Source organism: Erinaceus europaeus, chromosome 6 (genome assembly GCF_950295315.1).
Source record: "Erinaceus europaeus chromosome 6, mEriEur2.1, whole genome shotgun sequence".
Classification (NCBI taxonomy): Eukaryota; Metazoa; Chordata; class Mammalia; order Eulipotyphla; family Erinaceidae; genus Erinaceus; species Erinaceus europaeus.
Genome location: NC_080167.1, coordinates 38,292,147 through 38,313,224, shown reverse-complemented (window position 1 = coordinate 38,313,224; position 21,078 = coordinate 38,292,147). Strand labels below are relative to the sequence as shown.

Genomic DNA, 21,078 nt, shown 5'->3' with positions numbered 1-21,078 from the left:
GTGCAGGTGGCGCAAAGCGCAAGGACTGGCATAAGGATCCCGGTTCGAGCCCCCGGCTCCCCACCTGCAGGAGGGTTGCTTCACAGGCGTTGAAGCTGGTCTGCAGGTGTCTATCTTTCTCTTCCCCTCTCTGTCTTCCCCTCCTCTCTCCATTTCTCTCTTTCCTATCCAACAACGTCATAAATAACAACAACAACAATAAAAACCAAGGGCAACAAAAGGGAAAATAAATAAAAATATTTTTAAAAATTTAAATTTAAATTAGTGATTTAATAATGATTGACAGGATTGTGGGATAAGAGGGCTATAATTCCAAAGTTCCATAACCCCTCACCTCCACTGGAAGACAGACAGTTACTGATGAGTATGATTTCCTCTAAAATCAAAAACCATGATATTCTAGTTAATTTTTATTGCCATTATTGTTATCACTGTTATTGCTGTTGGATAGGACAGAGAGGGGAAGAGAAAGATAGACACCCGCAGACCTACTTTACTGCTTGTGAAGCATCCCCTTGCAGGTGGGGAGCCAGGGGCTTGAAGGGGGATCCTTACTCTGGTCTTTGCGATTTGCACCATGTGCGCTTAACCCACTGCACTACCACTCGGCCCTGATGATTAATCTTCTATTGTGTTTGCTTTTCCATTTATACTCACTGTTTAGCCCAAGTTTAGTTTGTCTTTTTCCCTTTGTTTTTGCACTTCGATTGCCCTCTGAGAGCTATAGCTTTTATTTTACTTTTTAAATAAATTCATCACTAACTTCTTCCTCTACCTTGTCTGTTCTTTTCTTAAGTCAAACCTGGAATATCATCACTTTTACCACCTATGAAATTAATTTTAGTAGTAATATATAATCCTGCTACCTTATAAAACTAGGTGTCATGTCATTGAAATTTTTATCAAAGGCTATTTTATCCTTTTAAATTAGGTTAAGTAACTTGGAATAGGAAGTAAAAAAATTATACACACTAAAATGGTTTAAAAATGGTCCATACATAAATCAGTTTTTAAGTCAGTAGAATTCTGGTGACTTAAAAGAAAAACAGGATTTTCTGACATTTCCAGTGACTTAATTAAACTTAGAGTTCAGCAGTTAACTAGAATATCGTGGTTTTTGGTTTTAAAGGAAATCATACCCATCAGTAACTATCTTATACTAATTTTGTAGTTAGATATCTCACTGGTTTCTTTTTAAGAGAAGGAAAAATTATAATGCAGCATCAGATCCAGATGGGGTAAATAATGGTGCTTGCTGGTGAAATGATTAATTACTACTTGTTTTTACATATGTGAACACACACACACAAGTATGAGGTACTATTAAAAGTGGAGCAAATTATGCAATGTGTATGTGTGATGATACTTATGTGTGACACATACACATATATGTATAAAGAATCAGTGTATAAGGGGCCAGTTGGTGGCCACCTGATTATGTGTTCACATTACAGTGCACAAGGACCCAGATTCAAGGCCCTGGTCCCCACCTGCAGGGGGAAAGCTTCACAAGTGGTGAATCAGGGCTGCAGGTGTCTCTCTGTCTCTCTTCCTCTGTTTCCCCCACCCCTTTCAATTTCTCTCTGTCTATCCAATAATAAATAAGTAAATAATTTAAAAAAAGAATCAGTGTATATGCTTTTGCTTGATTTCTTAAACAAATAGATATATTATGATTTTTTTGTCCATTACACACACACACATATATGTATATATACATATACATGTACATATATGTGTATATATATGTGTAATGGACCAAAAATATATATATTTCATTACAAATTGTAAACATTTCAGGGTTATATTGTTTTCTAAATTACTGTTTTATATACAATTTTGCTTCTGCATAAATGAATAAACTTTCATGTGTAAATAAAATTTCAGATTTTAAATTACTTTCTGATTAATTTTAGATCCCAGTTATTAAGGCATTTGGCATCTTGAAGCGAGCAGCTGCTGAAGTAAACCAGGATTATGGTCTTGATCCAAAGATTGCTAGTGCAATAATGAAAGCAGCAGATGAGGTAGGAAGTGATAAATGCATTTACTTAATGACATCAGCTTCATATTGACCAGTGACTGTTGATAACTCTGACCTTAGGAGAGGTGCACTGTGAATTTTTGAGCTGAGTTTCAAGGTACTCTGGTAGAAGAGTTTGTTGAGGATTAAATGATATTTAAAATATTATGGGTGATCTGGATAATATTGTGCATTTAGTTTTTAACTCTTTCAATTTTATATAGTTACAACACATAAAGTACATATGGTCTTATAAAATTTATGTGACTAGACACTTTCCATATTTGCTTTTTTTATTTTAAATATATGTGCTTTAAAACTAACATTAGTTGGTTATTTAATAATATGTATGTTGAATGTAAATTTGCTCAGGTAATCTTTTGGAAGCAGAAAACAATGTAAATTGTTTACACAGTGTCCATTACAAGACTATTTGTAATAGTAAATTAGAGTACTGCACCATAACACATGGTTATTTAGGTTATATTTGAGCCATAGAAAATTAATTTTTTAGCAAATGTCATTGGGTAAACCAAAGAATGGAAGTCAGCAAGTATGGGAAAGGGGAAAAATTGCAGAATATATGCATTTTATGATCTTTAGAAAAAGAATAGGATAAATATATTTTTCCATATATACATCTTTTTCATGAAGTAGAGATTGGAAGGTGTTAACAAAGTATTAAAATCATACTATCTTTATTCTTCAGTAATAGAATTATGTGAGTGTTGGTTTTCTCAGTTCTCAGATTTTCCTACACTGTTTACCTATTTTTATGTACCTAGGGAAATAGATTCACTTTAAAGTGAAGTAATTCCTTAATGTAATAGATTTCCAAAGTACATAATTGTTTTTTTTTTTTAAGCTAAAACTATTCCAGAAGATGAAGTTAACCAGCCAACTCTTAGAAAGCTACAATTCAAAAATTAGTATATTAGAGAGTACAAAAAATGATAATAAAAATCTGGACCTTGTTAGTCTTTATGCTTAACAGTTGTTGCTCACTGGATCTTTCTGACGGAAAACAAATTGAGACCAGTAGGTGATCTCAACAATTTGAAGCTGCTAATTCATGTTCATACCAACTCCAGGTATAACATCTGCTGGTTATTCCCACTGAGCACCAACAACGAATGTTTCTGAAGTGCTCACTCATTTATTTACCAGCTTTAACAGGTGACTCAACTGAAGATTATTAAAGAGAGTGAGTGGGGAAATAGAAAGAAAAATGACTTTGATTCATTTTTCATTTGAAATCACTGGAGTTGACATGCCAGAATTGACAGTCTTTTACTATTTTAAAGTCCCATTGGTTGGGATAAAGTGGAAGCTCAGATGTTCTAGATAGGCATGAGCTATGTGACACCATCAGTACATTACTTAATGTAAGAAAAAAGTGAACCTCTTTACAGTTGTACTATATGTAGTGCTTCTGTAATCATCATAGGAAAAATAAAATAGCTAAATGAATATTGAAACTTTTTTTTTTCTGCAGGTAGCTGAAGGCAAATTAAATGATCATTTTCCTCTAGTGGTATGGCAGACTGGATCAGGAACACAGACAAATATGAATGTAAATGAAGTTATTAGCAACAGAGCTATTGAAATGCTAGGAGGTGAACTTGGCAGCAAGAAACCTGTGCATCCCAATGATCATGTAAATAAAAGCCAGGTGAGTATATAGTCTCTCTGTTATAAGCTGAAAACACCTGAATGTTTGTTATGTAAATTAGGCATTAACTTTTTGACAGGGAAGTTTCGGTCTGTTTATGTTGTGATAAGCACATATGTGTTCATATTTCTTTTAGGAAATCTTGATTGTCTCTTAAACTGTATTAAAAAATTACCTGAATTCATTATGTATTTGGATTATTTGAAAACATTTACTTGAGGAGGTAGATAGCATAATGGTTATGCAAAGAGACTCTCATGCCTGAGGCTCCCAAGACCCAGGTTCAATCCCCTGCACCACCATAAGTCAGAGCTGGGCAGTGCTCTGGTGTTTCTCTCTCTCTCTGCATCTCTCTCAAAAATAAAATAAATAAAATATTTTTAAAAATTTAAAAAAAACCATTAACTTGAAATAATTTTAAATTTATAAAACAATTAACTGATACCTCAGAGTTCATATACACCCTTTATCCTGCTCTCTTAATGGTAAACATTTTATATTGCCCTGACATTTATCACAAAATAAATAAATAAATAAATAAATAATATTGGAATGGTATTCTTAACAGACTTTTAAGACTTCCCTGGTTTTCTCCAAGTTCTTTTTTTTCCCCTTTTTTGATCCGTATACCCAAACCATACATGACATTTAGTTATTATGTCTCCTTAGTCATTTTTCAAGCTGTGGTTTTTCTGTTGTGACACTGACATTTTTAAAGTACTGGTTAAATATTTTGTGGAATGCTCATCTGTCTTGAGTCTTCTGGTATTGTCTCATGAGTAGACTGAGAATTATGGATTTGGGGGAATACAGAAGTGATGGACACTTCATTTTATTATATCCTAAGTATATGATAGTAACTAGTGAGCTTTATCTTGGATTGAGAGGGTGTCTGCCAGGTTTCTCTACCAGAAAGCTAGCATTTCTCTTCCCCCTCATTTTCTGTTCCATGTCTGCCATAAAGTACTGCTGATAATTCCAGGCACTATGAGATTTACTTTTTCAAGGAGTATTGTGAAACTTGGGGGTGTAATTAATAATTATTAGAATGAATAATGGGGACGTTTGAGACTTTACACATATTCTCTCTGTCTTTTAACTTTTGCCACTAATTTTAGCACTTATCGATAGATCTTGCCTTTAGTAAGTACAGTTTTGCCCCTACTTTCTTTATTATTGATTGTTTTTTAAAAAATTTTTTTGGTAAAGATTTGTCTACTTTCCCTCACTTCACTCACTGTCCCTTATTTATTTTTCAATAATTAAAAATTTTATTTTTTTGTAAATATATTTCAGGTTTTATTAGATAGGGCAGAGAGAAATTGAGAGTAGAATGGGACAGAGAAAGAGAGAGACCTGCTGCACTGCTTCACTACTCATGAACCTTTCCCCCTACAGGTGGGGATCAAGGGCTTGAACCCAAATTCTTGCACATGGTAACATATACATTCAACTGAATGGCCTACTGACCAGCCTCTATTCAGTAATCTAAGTATATTAGTTTCAGCTCATACTTATTTTATTCTTAGTGTTATAGTCCAACATTTTTATTGTAATGTTGTTCATATTATTTCTGCCTAGGAAACTTTCTTCTGTTTTCTTTGTCTTGGACATGCCTTTTTATCTTATGCAAGATTCCAGGCTCATTGTCATCTGTATTTTCCTTTCCTCAAAATACCCATCAATAGTCATGTCCCCAAGGAACTCTTGGAGCATCTTACTGGAAAAAAATAATTTAGAAACCTAGATCTTGATGCTAGATATAATTTAATATATTTTTTAAGTTGAAGGAGAGAGTTTTTTCTCATTGAATTTATTATATGAGGAAAATTTCAAGCTTAAACCATCAATATTATTCATTAAAAATACTGAAGTCCAGGGGGCCCAGCGATAGTGCACCTGCTTAATTGCACATAGGGCGAAGTGCAAGGACTGGTGCAAGGATCCAGATTGGAGCCCCCGGCTCCCCACCTGTAGGGGTGTTGCTTCACAAGGTCTGCAGGTGTCTGTCTTTCTCTCCCCCCTCTGTCCTCCCCTCCTCTTTCCATTTTTCTGTCTTATCCAACAACAGCAGTAGCAACAACAACAATATCAACAACAGGAACAACTGGAAAGAAGATGGCTTTCAGGAGCAGTGGATTAGCTCCAGTGATAACCCTGAAGGCAAAAAAAAAAAAAAAAAATTAATGAAGTCTAAAATCTGCTTTAGGAATTAATCAATATCTATGGTAGACTGGAGGAATGAGATAAGAATGTTAAATGTCTATTTAATTGTAGACATTTGAATTTGAATGATAAAAAACATAAACATATGTGTAGTGATTCACCCAGTAGAACACACACACATTAAACTGTTCAAGGAACCAGGTTCAAGTTCCTCTCCCTTACCTGTAGGTGAGAAGCTCACAAGTAGCAGAGCAGTGCTGCAGGTATCTTCCCTCACCTCCCTCGCTCTCACTCTACCAAAAAAAAAAGGGGGGGAAGGCCACCAGGAGCTAGAAGTAGTTTTACAAGCACCAAGCCCAAGTAATAACGCTAATGGCAAAAAAAAAAAAAGAAAGAAAAAGACAAGACATGGGCGGGGGGAGGGGTCCACCAAGTGGTGGCACACCTGGTTAAGTGCACAAGGACCCCATTCAAGCCCCTAGTCCCCATGTGCAGGGGGGAAGCTTTACAAGCAATGAAACAGTGCCACAGGTGTCTCTTCTCTATCTCCCCTCCCTCTAAATTTCTCTCTGTTCTATCAAATAAAAATAAAGTTAAAGAAAAAAAAGTACAAAAAGTCTTAAAGACATAGGTGTAGCTAATAACAACATAGGTTCATACTGTTCATCTTAATTTTATATGTGGTTTAATATTTTCCATAATAAAATATCAATGATGAATATATATTTTTTAAAGTTTTTTTTATATTTATCCCCTTTTGTTGTCATTGTTGTTTTATTGCTTTGGTTATTATTGTTGTTGTTATTAATATTATTGTTCGATAGGACAAAGAAATGGAGAGAGGAAGGGAAGACAGAGAGGGGGAGAGAAATATAGACACCTGCAGACCTGCTTCACCGCTTATGAGACTCCCCTGCAGGTGGGGAATCAGGGGCTCAAACCGGGAACCTTACGCCAGTCTTTGTGCTTTGCACCACTTGCTTAACCTGATGTGCTACTGCCTAACTCCCTGTGAATTTGTATTTTTAAATAACATAATTTATAGTATGGGTTTGCAGTTTAGAAAAGAGCACAATATTTAGACTATTTGAGAGGTTCCAATTTTACCAGCTCTTAAATATTGTGGCAAGTCACATAAATTCTTTTAGAGCCTGACTTTTTTTCTTTGTATATTGTATTTGTTTGTGGATTTAGGACCCTTTACATACATGATTTCACTTTTTGAGCTACTTTTTCATTCACCACAGCATTGGAGCTTTCTCTGGTGCTGTAACAACTACACTGTGACATATGGTCCTGCATGGCACAGCATTCCTCCTACTGAGCTATCTTTCTGGCCCTTGCCTTTCTATTTATTTATTGGATAGAGACAGAGATAAACTTAGATGGAAGGGGGAGATAGAGAGCAAGAGAGAGACACACCTATAGCACTGCTTCACCAGTTGTGAAGCTTCCCCTCTGCAGGTAGGGACCCAGGACTTGAACCTGGATCCTTGTGCATAATAATGTGCACTTAACCAGATGCAACGCCATGTGGCTCATGGCCCTTGACTTACTTATCTTTTAAAATGGACACCTATGACTGAATTTTCCTAAACTATAAGTGAAGAAATTTTTATGAAATACTGCATGACTAAGATACTTTACTATTTAATGCTTTCCTTACATGGAGTTGTAGATTGTTTTGTTCTGTATATTGGTATTTATTAGGAAGATATAATTGTTGTTAAAGTTCGGGGGCGCCAGCAGGCCGGACTAGTGTCACGGCGGTAGACAGAGACAGAGACTTGGGGACACACGGCTGGGCCGAGAAGCTGCAGTTTAATCTTTATTCATGAGTGGGCAAATCACCACACTATGTGCTTCCCCATCCTTCTCCTTCAGCGTTGCTGCTGGGACTCTGGATGTCCTTAGCATAGGGGGCGGGGAGAAAGTGGGGCGCGAAACCAGCAAGGGCCAAACCAATTCTCTCAGAGGTCCGGGGGGGGGGAGGGGAGCAAACCAATATGAAACATACCAACAATAATAATATAAAATATAGTCACTCGCTATATAATACAGTTCTGAGTATGTCTCATGTAGAAAGCCAGATAGTTTTTATTTTATCCTAATCCCCTGGCCACATATAACAGAAGTATGCTAAATTTTGAGTACTGATTTATTGAACTTTTAAATTGACAAGTTTAGGTTTTTTTTTTTCCCTCTGATAAAACATTTTTCATTTCTTTTGTAAATTTTCCAACAGAGCTCAAATGATACCTTTCCCACAGCAATGCACATTGCTGCTGCAATAGAAGTACATGAAGTACTGCTACCAGGACTGCAGAAACTACAAGATGCCCTTGATGCAAAATCTAAAGAATTTAACCACATCATCAAAATTGGCCGCACTCACACACAGGATGCTGTACCACTTACTCTTGGACAGGTATAGGAGTGTGATAGACTTGATTCAATTTAAAGTTTTTCCCTCTAAATCTGCTGGCTTAAGAGGCTAAATTGGTGGCATTTCAGTTTGTTCTGAATTAGTAATCAGTTTTAATTCATAACCACTTAGGAGAAGAGCAGCTGAGCATGCTTATAAGCCAAAATAAGTCTGTCTTCTTGACTTCAGATTTTTATTTTGTTATGTGTCAGTTGTGGAATCTAAGGACAATTGTTTTACCTTTCTGTGTCTTAGATTCATGTTTTGAAATATGTCTAGCACTTACTAAGTACATGTGGTGTTAACATCTTCATCAGTGTTATCATAATTTCATGACTTGTCTTTCTTGCTTTTAGTAATATCTTTAAAAATTAAGTTTAAAGTGAGTAAATAAAGCATATCTTACTCTTTACAATCATTTTTGGCCATGTGTGAAAAAGATACTACTTCTTTTTTCAAAATATTATCAAGTATTTAAATGATTCTCTAATAGAATGTTTAAAATTGTGTGAATGTGAAGAAATGCAAGGGACTGAATTTATCTTAGTAAACTCACTCTAGTTTGGGAAATAGAATACATCACAATTATGTAGGAAGAGATTATTATATCTACCAGTTAACAAATTACAAAAATTTGAAGTGTGAACAGCTGTACTGCACATCATCAGCTCCCCTACCCAACAAAATGATAGTAATAAAAAAAAGAAATTGAGTAGAGAAGAGTTGGACATCTGCCTATTTGGAAAGATTCTATTTGTAATTGTGTTTGGATGATAGAAAACACTGGATAAAAAAGCTAGATATCTTAGTTCAATTTCATTATGGAAGATATGAGAAAATGGATAAATAGAAATGTAGGTAATCTGACTACATCAGGTTGCCTTTTAAAGTCCATCATTTCTGGGAGTCGGGCGGTAGCACAGCGGGTTAAGCGCAGGTGGCGCAAAGCACAAGGACCGGCATAAGGATCCCGGTTCGAACCCCGGCTCCCCACCTGCAGGGGAGTCGCTTCACAGGTGGTGAAGCAGGTCTGCAGGTGTCTTATCTTTCTCTCCTCCTCTCTGTTTTCCCCTCCTCTCTCCATTTCTCTCTGTCCTATCCAACAATGACAACAACAATAATAACTACAACAATAAAACAACAAGGGCAACAAAAGGGAATAAATAAATAAATAAAATAAATATTTTTTTAAAAAAAATAAGGTCCATCATTTCTTTTTGAGTCACTGGTTCTTAGTGTCAAGCATAGCTTTTAAGGAAATACAGTATTGTATGGTACAGTTTGGAAAATTATTGCACTAAAATTCATTTGAACCATCTCTTGGTATCTTATGTAAAATCATCATTCTACCTGTTAGGGTGTTCCTATTTTTCTGGTTGACTTTATGTTATCAGAGCATATATGCCTGCATTCATTATAATTTATACTTGTCTTTTGAGTTTATGCAGCTTTTTTCCAATAACAACAATGCATTTTTAAGTAAATTCAGCTTGTATAAAACATATAGTGATATTAGGTCAGATGGACCAAGCCTACCTAAAAGTAGTTTTTTTGTTTGTTTGTCACCAGAGTTATTGCTGGGGTTCAATGCCTTCATGATGAATCCACTACTCTAGGGATTTTTTTTAATATCATAGAAATTGAGAAAGGAGAGAAATATATATGTATATATAGAGAGAGAGAGGGAGAGGGAGAAAGAGAGCTACAGTACTTGCTTCACCAACTGTGAAGCTTCCCCTGACAGGTGGAGATTGGGGGCTTGAACTCAGGTCCTTGTGCATATAATGTTTGCACTCAACCAGGTGTGTAGTTCCACTTCCTGGTCCCAAAGAAGTTAACTTCTAAAATGCTTTTTTAAGAACATTATTCATTCTTTTTTTTTTTTTTTTTTGGTGTTTTTAAGCAAGAACCAGACATTTCAGCTTTTGTTTCTACATGATTCTTTTAGTAGGACCCTTTCTATGTCCAAAAAATGGTAAATTTTATGATCAATGAGAACTAGTATAACATTAATACCAGAGTTAAAATGCATCTTCAAACTTTAATCTTATTCTGACTCACTATCTTTTGTGCTATTTAGTAAGTCACTAGCTACTTCATTTCCTGTAGAAAATCCTTATGCTCCCTTTAGGTTTTTAAAGTGAAAGTGTATGGAGATACTTCTTTGTGTTTTTCTTGGGAGTGAATTTGCATTGTCTGAGATATTCCAAACAATAAGATAACACTAAGATGGTGGGCATTGACTCAGCAGATAGAATGTATACATTACTATGTATGAATACCCAGGTAAAAGCCCCCAGTCCACCCCAGGGGGTGGGGGCACTTCATTAATAGTAAGTCAGTACTGTAGATGTCTCTCCCCCTCCACCTCTTTCCCCTCTATTTCTCTGTTCCTGTTAGAAAGAAAGAAAAAGAAATGACCACTAAGAAGAGTTGTAGTCATCATGCAGGCAACAATTCTCAGTGATGAACCTGGTAGCAAGAAAACAAATAAAAAAGTAATAATTATTTGCAGATGAACCAGTAATTTAATGTAGTGAGTCATTCTGTTTTAAAGTTTCTATCTTGTGTTATTTTTTTTTTGCTTTCTATTTCAAATGATGGATAATAAACAGGCTGCATGTTACCATCAGTGGTAGTATTCTATAATTTATGGATTTATAAATTCTCATGTGAATTTTGAATTATGTTTATCATATGGGTTAAGACTGTATAAACATCATTTAAATAGTGACCCAGACAGGTGACTCAGTAGTAGATTGTAGACGTTGTATGCCTAAGGCCCAGGGTCTGATTCACTCAGGCTCTGAGTTTATCAGAGCTGTAGTCTCTCATAAAAGTAAACAAGGAATCTTTCTTTTTAAAATCTTCCATTGGAAATTTCCATTGAAATTAGAATAAAATCTGAACTTAAAAGAACATAGTTATTCTTTACTAGATTATCATTTATTACCTGAATTTTACTCTAAGGAACTAGAGTAACTAGAAGTTATTTATCTTATCTTACTTCCTCTTTTCAGGAATTTAGTGGTTATGTTCAACAAGTCAAATATGCATCAATGAGGATAAAAGCTGCCATGCCAAGAATCTATGAGCTTGCAGCTGGAGGCACTGCTGTTGGTACTGGTTTAAATACTAGGATTGGCTTTGCGGAAAAGGTTGCTGCAAAAGTGGCTTCGCTTACAGGTCAGTGCTAATGTGAATTACTAATGATTTTCTTTTAGTCATATTTATTTTCCCACTAGACATGTCATAAGCCAACTTTGGAAGTTTTAATGTTACTATTTTGCTTTTTCAAAGTCCATACAGTATATGAATAAAATCTGTTAGCTTTGTTTACTATCTGGTGGCATTCAGTTATTTTCTCTTTAGAACTGTCTTGAATACTCATTTTCAAAACAGATATAAACAACTGATGCTTAGATTTTGTTGTTCTTTTTGTTTTTTATTGGCATCAGTGTTATTTCTGGGGCTGGGTGCCTACATAATGAATCTACCACTCTCAGCAGCCTTTTTTCCCCTCTTTATAAAATTTTAATCAGTAGAAACTGTATTACAAGGTTTCTAATACATAGATCTTTAAATTTTTGAACATTGGAGAGATTGGCTTAAACTTTGGCTTCCTTTTCTTTTCAGGAAGTTTTTTGTGGGCTTCTGAATAAAGTCTAGAAAATAGAAAAGCCTAAGATGAAAGTGGGGAGATTTTACTGGGGAAGAAATAAATACTCAAACAGAATGGATCTTGGCCACTTCTCACTTTATTCAAGAATAGTCAAGCATAATACACCTATGCTTGCAGTGACATAGTGGTATTTTTTTTTCTGTTCATCTATTGTACTTTTTATTTTTTTCAAATGTGCTAGTGTTCACATATTTTTTCTCTTGAAGGGATGCAAATAAAACTTCAGTCTCTTAAAATAAGCTTTTAGTTTTTCAGAAGTAAATTTTTTTTTTCTGGTCTGTAATTACTAAAATACTGTAACTTTCTTTGTAATATTTATTCATCCCCTTTTGTTGCCCTTGTTGTAGTTATTGTTACTGATATCGTTGTTGGATAGGACAGAGAGAAATGGAGAGAGGAAGGGAAGACAGTGAGGGGGAGAGAAAGATAGACACCTGTAGACCTGCTTCACTTGTGAAACTACTCCCCTGCAGTTGAGGAGCCAGGGGTTTAAACCGGGATCCTTACTCTGGTCTTTGCACTGTGCACCCTGCACTTAACCCACTGCACTACCTCCCGACTCCCTAACTTTCTATTTATTTACTGAAAATGGAAGGGGGGGGGCTAATTTTACCTGTTAACTCATAGCTTATCATTATTTCCTTCAGGCTTACCTTTTGTCACAGCTCCAAATAAGTTTGAAGCTTTGGCTGCTCATGATGCCTTGGTTGAACTCAGTGGAGCCATGAACACTACTGCTTGCAGTCTGATGAAGATAGCAAATGATATTCGTTTTCTGGGCTCTGGTCCCCGCTCAGGTTTGGGAGAACTGATTTTGCCTGAAAATGAGCCAGGAAGCAGTATCATGCCAGGTAAGCTGGTAAATGATAGATCTGAAGCTTGACTGAAATCCAGGCATTTTTATCTACAGAGCATATCTCCTATTTTTACAAAGGTAATTCCATAGATGGACGAGGACATAGACAACATGATTTTTTAAGAGTGTGTTTGTAGACGATCTTTGATTGGGACTTGAACATCACCTTTTTTAAAAGGAATTTTAGTTTCTAGTATATGTTTTTATCCCATGTTACATGGCCTGAGAGGTAGCTTAGCAGTTGGGCACATGCCTTCCATGAGTGAGTCCCAGGGTTTAATCCTCATCAGCACATAGGAACATACTCAGCTATAGGGACAAATTTGTTTGCGGAGATCCATGGATGGCAATGCTATGGTTTGGCCTGTTTCTCTCTGTCTCTGTAATTACAGAATAAAATTTTGACTAGAACCAAAAGAGGTGTCATAGTAGGGGTTAGAGTGTATGCCTTGTATGTGTGAGGCCCTAGATTCAAACCCAGCACCACAAGAATAAAGCCAGTACCAGGGCCTGGGCAGTGGCATACTTAGTTGAGTGCACATATCACCATGCTTAAGGACCCAGGTTTAGACTCCCAGTCCCCACTTTGCAAGAGGCAACTTCATAAGTAGTGAAGCAATACTGCAGGTATCTCTCTGTTCCCTTTTCTACCTTCCTTCTCAATTTCTCTCTGTCTTATCAGAGAGTGAAGAAAAAGGAAAACATGCCCATTGGGAGCAGTGGATTCATCATGTAGGTACTAGAACCCAGTGATAGCTCTGGTAGGGAGGTGGGGAGGACAGGAATAAAGGCCCCAGGTTCCCCAAGTTCAGTCTCCGTCTCTCTGTGTACTAGAGCTGCGTGGTACCTACCCAGGTCTTTCTCTCTGTATACTTAATAAAAATAAAAACTGCCTTAGAAGTAACTGAGCAATATCGCATAAGCTGTGTTTTCTGAGTTTGAACTCAACCACTTTAAAAAAAGAATAGAAAATATACAATGGGGCCACTGAGATAGCTCCCTTGGGGAGGTGCATGGATTTGAACCCAGTCTACCCACTGCACTGCAGAAAGCTTTGGTGCTGTGTTATCTTTCTCTCCCTATTTTCTCTTTATATATCTGGAAAAAAAGTTGTCTTGGAGCCTTGAAGACCCAGCAATAATGGGGGGTGGGTGTCTAATAGTTACGTCTTTCTCAGTCCAACACAAGTGAGTTCAGTAAAACAGGCTGTTAATGTGATCAGCATAGGTTGAATAAAATGAATCATAACAAACTTTTGTTATATCATTTTGTTTGGAGTTTTGACCTATGAGATAAGGAAGTGACACAGACATTGGAAGTAAAATTTCAGCAAGTCATCTGGCAGACTTACATTACATTCATCTAATCCAGTGAAGAAGTGTGAGCAATATTGTTAGATGACTGCACAGTGACATGTAAGGTGTGATTAATGAATTCACTTCACACTGGAGGAATATCTTTGAAGCAAACTGAAGAACTCCCTGGAGACTGAGGGTGACGGCAAATCATACTTAACATAGTTAAGAGATTAATATGTCAGATGATAGAATTGAGATTCATAAATTGGACTAAAACTGACATGGTGACTTTTTTTCATATGAGGTAGGGAGCTTCATATTAAGAGAGAAAAAGAATGAAATGAGAGCATCACTTTTGATTTATGCAGTGCCTGAGATTGAACTGGAAGCCTCAGACATGCAAATCCCTTGTGCTACCAGTTGAGCTGTTTCCTACGCTACACAAGCTTGCTTTTAATAGTGCAAAAATCTGAACTTAAAAACAGAATGCTGTTTCAAATGAGAAGAAACTTGATTTTGAATGAGTAGCGTTTGCTTCGTGTTGAAAATTGAGTTTCGGATTCCAACAAAAGGAGTGCCAAGTCAGATTACTTCTCAGTAGGAAATGATCTTACTATGTATTGCCTTGTTTTGGTCATGGGTATTTGTGATGATTGGTTTAAACTTAGACTTGTCACAAGAGTGTTGCCTGGCTAGTGGCATTCTGAAGATTCATGTCATATAGGATAATTCCAGTGTGATGTCACTTTCTCTGAGAAGACTCCCATATATGTTGGCATTGTGTTCCCATAGTCACCTCTATTTCTCTTTGTTTACTTCTTATCTGATTGCCAACTGTCCCTACCTATTCTCCCAAGTTTTGTTAGGAAAGGGCCTCTGTATTGCTTACATATCCTCAGCCTATATCCATAAGTAATTCTCAGACACTTGAAAGCCATCAAAGTAGAGAGAATTACATCTAATATCTAATGGGGCTGTGGTTACTCATTTCTCTTTTAAGTTATTCATAGTTTGTGGGTACCCTATAAACTGGCACTGATGGCTGTGTCTTTGCTTTCTTTGATGAAGTGAGATTTCCTTCATTTGACAGAGCACTGAATCTTAACAAATTAGAAGTTGTGAGTATATTTGATGTGAATTCTTTCTCTGGTGGTTTTCTTAAAGGCAAGGTGAACCCTACCCAGTGTGAAGCAATGACCATGGTAGCAGCCCAAGTTATGGGAAATCATGTTGCTGTTACTGTTGGAGGCAGCAATGGACATTTTGAGTTGAATGTTTTTAAGCCAATGATGGTAAGATTTAAAGTTGATGTTTAATGTTTTGTACTGAAGATGTGTTATCTTGATGACTAATCATGAATCTAAAGACAAGAATATTGCAGATGAAGATTTGGGGTCTCCATTTTGGAAAAAGCTGATAGGTCTTTTTTAGGTATTTTCCAAGGGGCCCATGACTTTACTAGTTTTGGCCTGAGCCTGACATCTAGTATGCAGGCTTTTTCTTTGTTCTTTCCCTACCTTCTGTGTATGGGAAGTTGGTTTTCTTTGTTCTTTCCCTACCTTTTTCTTTGTTCTTTCCCTACCTTTTTCTTTGTTCTTTGTTCTTTCCTACCTTCTGTGTGTGGGAAGTTCTACCCAGCTCAACCGTATCCTCACAGTTTCCCAACAATTCATGATAGAACAATGAACAAGTCAGATTTTGTTGTCACGGCGCATACATTCTAGTGAAAACAGGAGACAGGTTAAACAAAATTAATACCTGTACGCTTTTGCTTTTCAGGTAAGTTTCTAAGAAATTTATACTGTTTTGACAAATATAGATATATAAATTTAAGTGTCTTGCTGGCTGTTTTTTAGGACATAAGTCTATACTTTTGTTTTTAATAGAAAATTAGAATAGTCAACATTTGCCTAATGTTAAATCCATTAGTATCAAATTAAACCTTGAAACTATGCCTTCCACTAGAGATAGAGAGAATACTGTTTTCAGACTTGCAGGTTTTAAACAAGAAAATATTGGGATGTGAATATATCTTGCTACATTTTGGAAATGTTAAGCATAATGTAACACATTATTTTAAAGTGAGTATGGAATTTTTTTTTTTTTTAGATGAAAGCAGTTTTTTTCTTTTCTTTTTTCATTGCCATAATGTTGGCTTGCACATTTTAGAGACCATGGTACTATCTATCTCTTAAAGACCACTGGACCCCCACCCCCACCCCTTTCAGTCCATCTCTTCTTTACTCTTTGTAACCTCAGTCTGAGATCTTTGGTTTTGGAATTTCGTTGTTAAACATGAAAGAAGTGGTACTCATTAATAACTGACAGACTCATGGAAATGCTGAACTTTCTAACCTCTGCATCTTTGTTCCTCTTCCTTTTGCAGGAAGGTTTGTTTTCCATCTATATTTAAGTCCTCTCCATCAAATAGGACTTGACTGATTCCTTTTTTAAAAAAAAAAAATTTATTTATTTATTCCCTTTTGTTGCCCTTGTTTTATTGTTGTAGTTGTTGTTGATGTCATTGTTGTTGGATAGGACAGAGAAATGGAGAGAGGAGGGGAAGACAGAGAGGGGTAGAGAAAGATAGACACCTGCAGATCTCCTTTACCGCATGTGAAGTGACTCCCCTACAGGTGGGGAGCCGGGGGCTTGAACCAGGATCCTTATGCTGGTCCTTGCACTTTGTACCACATGTGCTTAACCCGCTGCGCTACTGCCCGACTCCCGACTTGACTGATTCCTACAGCTGCAATTAATATCTCTTTTCTCTGTACTTTCTGGCGTGTGTGTGTGTGTGTGTGTGTGTGTGTGTGTGTGTGTTGCGTGCGCGCATGTGCGTGTATGTGTAATAGCATATGGTTTTTTTGGTTATGTTTCTAGGTATCTACCTCATGTAAAATTCAACATCTTCAAATGTTTGTGATTTGTTTCATACCTATTTTTTTTTTACTACAGTGTCTCAAAGTTGTGGGAGTGCTACATTTTAGTGAATAATACACTTATTTATCAGCCGGAGAGTAATATGATATTATACAAACAAAACATAGGCTTCATAAGTCTTTCTATTTCTCTCACAGATTAAAAATGTGTTGCACTCAGCCAGGCTGCTAGGGGATGCCGCAGTTTCATTCACAGAAAACTGTGTGGTAGGAATACAGGCCAACACAGAAAGAATCAACAAACTAATGAATGAATCTCTAATGTTGGTGACAGCTCTTAATCCTCATATAGGTAAGGATTTAAGGAACAACAATGTAATTTTGAATATTTCAAAGCAGGAAAAAAATCTTCATTACTGGATTGGTTAGCTATGGACATCAAATTCCTTTTGGATATAGTCTAAGTAACAAACTATAAAATATTTGAAATTGTGTTGAAAAATATATTTATAACTTTTTTGATAGTATAATTCTCTAAAACCTGATTGATGATGCTTTATTTGGAATGCAGTGAATTAAGAAAGTAGTAGTTCAAATTTATTTTAATCATTTTAAAAATTTTTAAAGATCTTTTAAATATTTTTATTTCATTGAATATAGACAGAGAAATTAAGAGGGGCAGGGAGAGAAGGAGGGAGAGAAAAAGAGGGACAACTGCAGCACTGATGAAGATTGCCCCCTACAGGTGGGAACCAGGTGTCTGAACCCGAATCCTTGTGCATGGTAGTTGTGCATTTGTACCACCGCCTGGCCCCAGCTTATAATCTTAATGGAACCTAAGTGCTCACTGGGCAGACAAGTGTAGAAGGTCTTTTCATTGGTAGTGTCACTAGGTGGCACTGGCTGATTAGTAACATAGAATGAATTTGTTTCTGTTTTTTTTTCTAGAAAATTACTTTGTTTTATTCAATTCAGAAATAGAAAATTATTCATTAAAAGCAAAAGGGTTATATATTTGTACTTATGAGCAAAGATTATGTTTAAAGCCATGACTGCTGTATTGTGAGTCTTTTTTTAGAATTATAAATGCTTCGTGATGTATGTGGAATAATGCAATCTACTGTTTAGCCTCATAAGTTGGGAGGCATTCACTGTATTACATAATGTTGTGTTAAAAGCCCTTTTCAGCTTTTTACTCCTGGACTGAGGTCAATAACATTGATTTTTAGTTTAAAACAAGTTGTGGCTTATTTGGTGTGATAGGGTTACTGCTTTAAAATATTTTTGTATCTATGATCCTGAACTTTCAGGACAAATTTTTGTAACCTTAGCTTCACATCAAGCTGTCATTTCAGTCTTATTAAATTAGGACTCACAAGACTACATTGGAAATACTTTTAAGTTCAGACACCCATATGATATTGATTCTTTGGTGGAAAATGAGCTTCATAATGGTATTTTTGACCCTTTTAAAATTATTATGCACCAACATTGAACAGAGTAAATAAATACACATGGGAACAGAGGCTCTTGTGAGAATTGCCCATCACATCTGTACTTCAGAACTTGTCAAATGCTTTAAATTAGAAATACTCTTAAAGTTGAATTGTAGAATAAAGCTGAATGATTGGAATAATGCTGATGTGAGTAAAGGCATCAGGCTTTCTGTGGGTTGTCTATAAGGCCATATGCAGTAGGCTGTTTGATAATAGTTTTTCTTTTTAATTGGGGAGATTAATGGTTTATAGAAAGTACAGTAGTTGGTACATATATAAAATTTTCTCAGTTTTTTGCCAAACTCTTTCACCTCCATTGGTAATAGTTTTAGCTGAATGATTGGTATAATATTTAGACTTTAATGTCATATAACAATACCGTATATTGACCTCAAAGAAGTTTAACATTAGAATTCCTTCTCAGTTACTCTGGTCAGTATATGCCCCACAGTGCTCACAAATTTAATCAAGTAATAAAATTAACTGTGCCCTATTTCCCTTATCCCTTTCCCCCCAAGTGGTTTTCAAAATGGTTAATGACTATATACTGGCAGATGACCTCTTGTTTGTTTTATGTTCACATTGCCTCAAAAAGCTTCTGGTTTTTTGGCTAATAGTTCTTGGATCTTAAGTTGTATTTTCTTCTTGTCTTTCTTTTTCTAAATGTTCTTGCATGTAACTTTTTCTTAAAATTACATTAAGTCAAAACAACTTGCAGAATTGTCCTGCCCCTGACTTGCAGATAACTCTGAAGTAAACACTACCCCCATAATCTTTTCAGAAAGTATTACTTAAGGACTGAGGAGATAGCATAATCTTTAATGCAAAGAAGACTTTCATGCTTGAGACTCTGAGGTCCCAGGTTCAATTCCTGGTACCACTATAAAACAGAGCTAAGTAGTGTTCCGCTTAAAGTAATAATAGCAATTAAATGAAAGAATCTTTTATCAGTGAGAGTTCTCAACAGAAACCTTATAATACCGAAGAAGAGGTCAGGGTATATAGTGCTGAATAGAAAAAAAACTGTGGGAAGCAGCTATGAACTGAAGAGGCAACATTTCTCAGAGCCCTGACTGCTCTTCCTTTATTGTAAGAGATCTTTCACTCCTCAGAGTCAGTCTCTTGAATTGGTACTTACGTGATACTGTATATCTGAAGCACTGCAACAGTTAACTTGCCAACACTTTGTTAGTAAGGTATTTGTTTTTGGCTCAGCATTTCTGAATATACATGCTATTCAGAGCACATGTGATACTGGGGATCAAACTCAGGGCCTTATGCTTGAGCATCTGAGAGCTCACCCATTACACCACTTCCTGATCTGCTGTATGTGTTACTTCAAATTAGAAATGGGCCTGTTGTAGAAAGTGATGCATGTTTACATCAGATGCTTAGAAAAAAGTCTTATTTATATATGTAAAAAGATAACTATCAAGATAATTGCATACTTTTAAGATTAAAAACTGTTATGAGATACATAGCATCAATGTCAAATAGCATCAATGTCAATGTAACTGCCTGTTGCCATAGAAAACTAAGTTTCACTATTAACTGGTATACTACCTTTGTTTTTTCTTAGGGTATGACAAGGCAGCAAAGATTGCTAAGACAGCACACAAAAATGGATCAACCTTAAAGGCAACTGCTATTGAACTAGGTTATCTCACAGCCGAACAGTTTGATGAATGGGTAAAACCTAAAGACATGCTGGGTCCCAAGTGATTTAAATGAATTTATAATAAAAACAGTTATGCTGTATTACCTAAAAAAAAATAGACTCTGTTGTATTTCTTAAAAACAAATATAGAAGGCAACTGCTGCCCAAATTGACTATTTGTAGGAGAATAATTTATATAATATATAAAACCCTAGGATTTACTCCATGCAAAGCAGTAAAATTAATTTTTGTATATGCTTATCTATCATATATGCTTTATAATAGCCATGTTTTTATGAACTTTAGTTATTTTTTTAAGATTTCATTTGTTTATTCATGAAGAAAAGAGAGAGAAAGAACCAGACATCACTGGTACATGTGCTGCCAGCGATTAAACTTGGTACCTCTTGCTTGAGAGTCCACTGCTTTAATCTACTGTACCACCTCCTGGGCCACAGAATTTTAGTTTTTAAAGTTGATGTGTCTGTCACCTTCCCTGTTGTGAAAAGGTATTTGTTTTCTCATTTCCAAGTCATATCTTAAATCAATATTTATTTACTATGATTTGGGAATACTTGCTTTTTTTTTTTTTTAAATGAGATGAGTTTTTAAAAATTTATTTGTTACTGGATAGAGACAGAAATTGAGAGAGAAGGGGGAGATAGAGAGGAAGAAAAACAGAGAGAGACACCTGCAGACCTGCTTCACCACCTGTGAAGCGACTCCCCTACAGGTGGGGATCCAGGGGCTTGAACTGGGATCCTAACCGGTTCTTGCACTTTGCACCACATGCACTTAACCCGCTGCCTGACTCCTGCTTTTTTTTTTATTTTTTTTTTTTAATAAGGCACTGCTCAGCTCTGACTTATGGTGGTATGAGGGATTGAATCTGTGACTTCGGAGCCTCAGGCATGAGAGTCT

General features: G+C 36.0%; 1 protein-coding gene across 1 annotated transcript in view; it reads left to right on the top strand.

Moving 5' to 3' along the window:
• Positions 1-20,273, top strand: part of FH (fumarate hydratase) — a 30,115-nt gene extending 9,842 nt beyond the window's left edge. The window contains exons 3-10 of the mRNA XM_007532560.3: positions 1,917-2,027; positions 3,519-3,695; positions 8,107-8,289; positions 11,307-11,472; positions 12,616-12,819; positions 15,287-15,414; positions 17,203-17,356; positions 20,080-20,273. Of these exons, the coding sequence (XP_007532622.2) occupies positions 1,917-2,027; positions 3,519-3,695; positions 8,107-8,289; positions 11,307-11,472; positions 12,616-12,819; positions 15,287-15,414; positions 17,203-17,356; positions 20,080-20,222 (1,266 nt within the window). The 3' untranslated portion in view covers positions 20,223-20,273. The remainder of the gene's footprint in view (positions 1-1,916; positions 2,028-3,518; positions 3,696-8,106; positions 8,290-11,306; positions 11,473-12,615; positions 12,820-15,286; positions 15,415-17,202; positions 17,357-20,079) is intronic.
• The last annotated feature ends 805 nt before the right edge of the window (positions 20,274-21,078 follow it).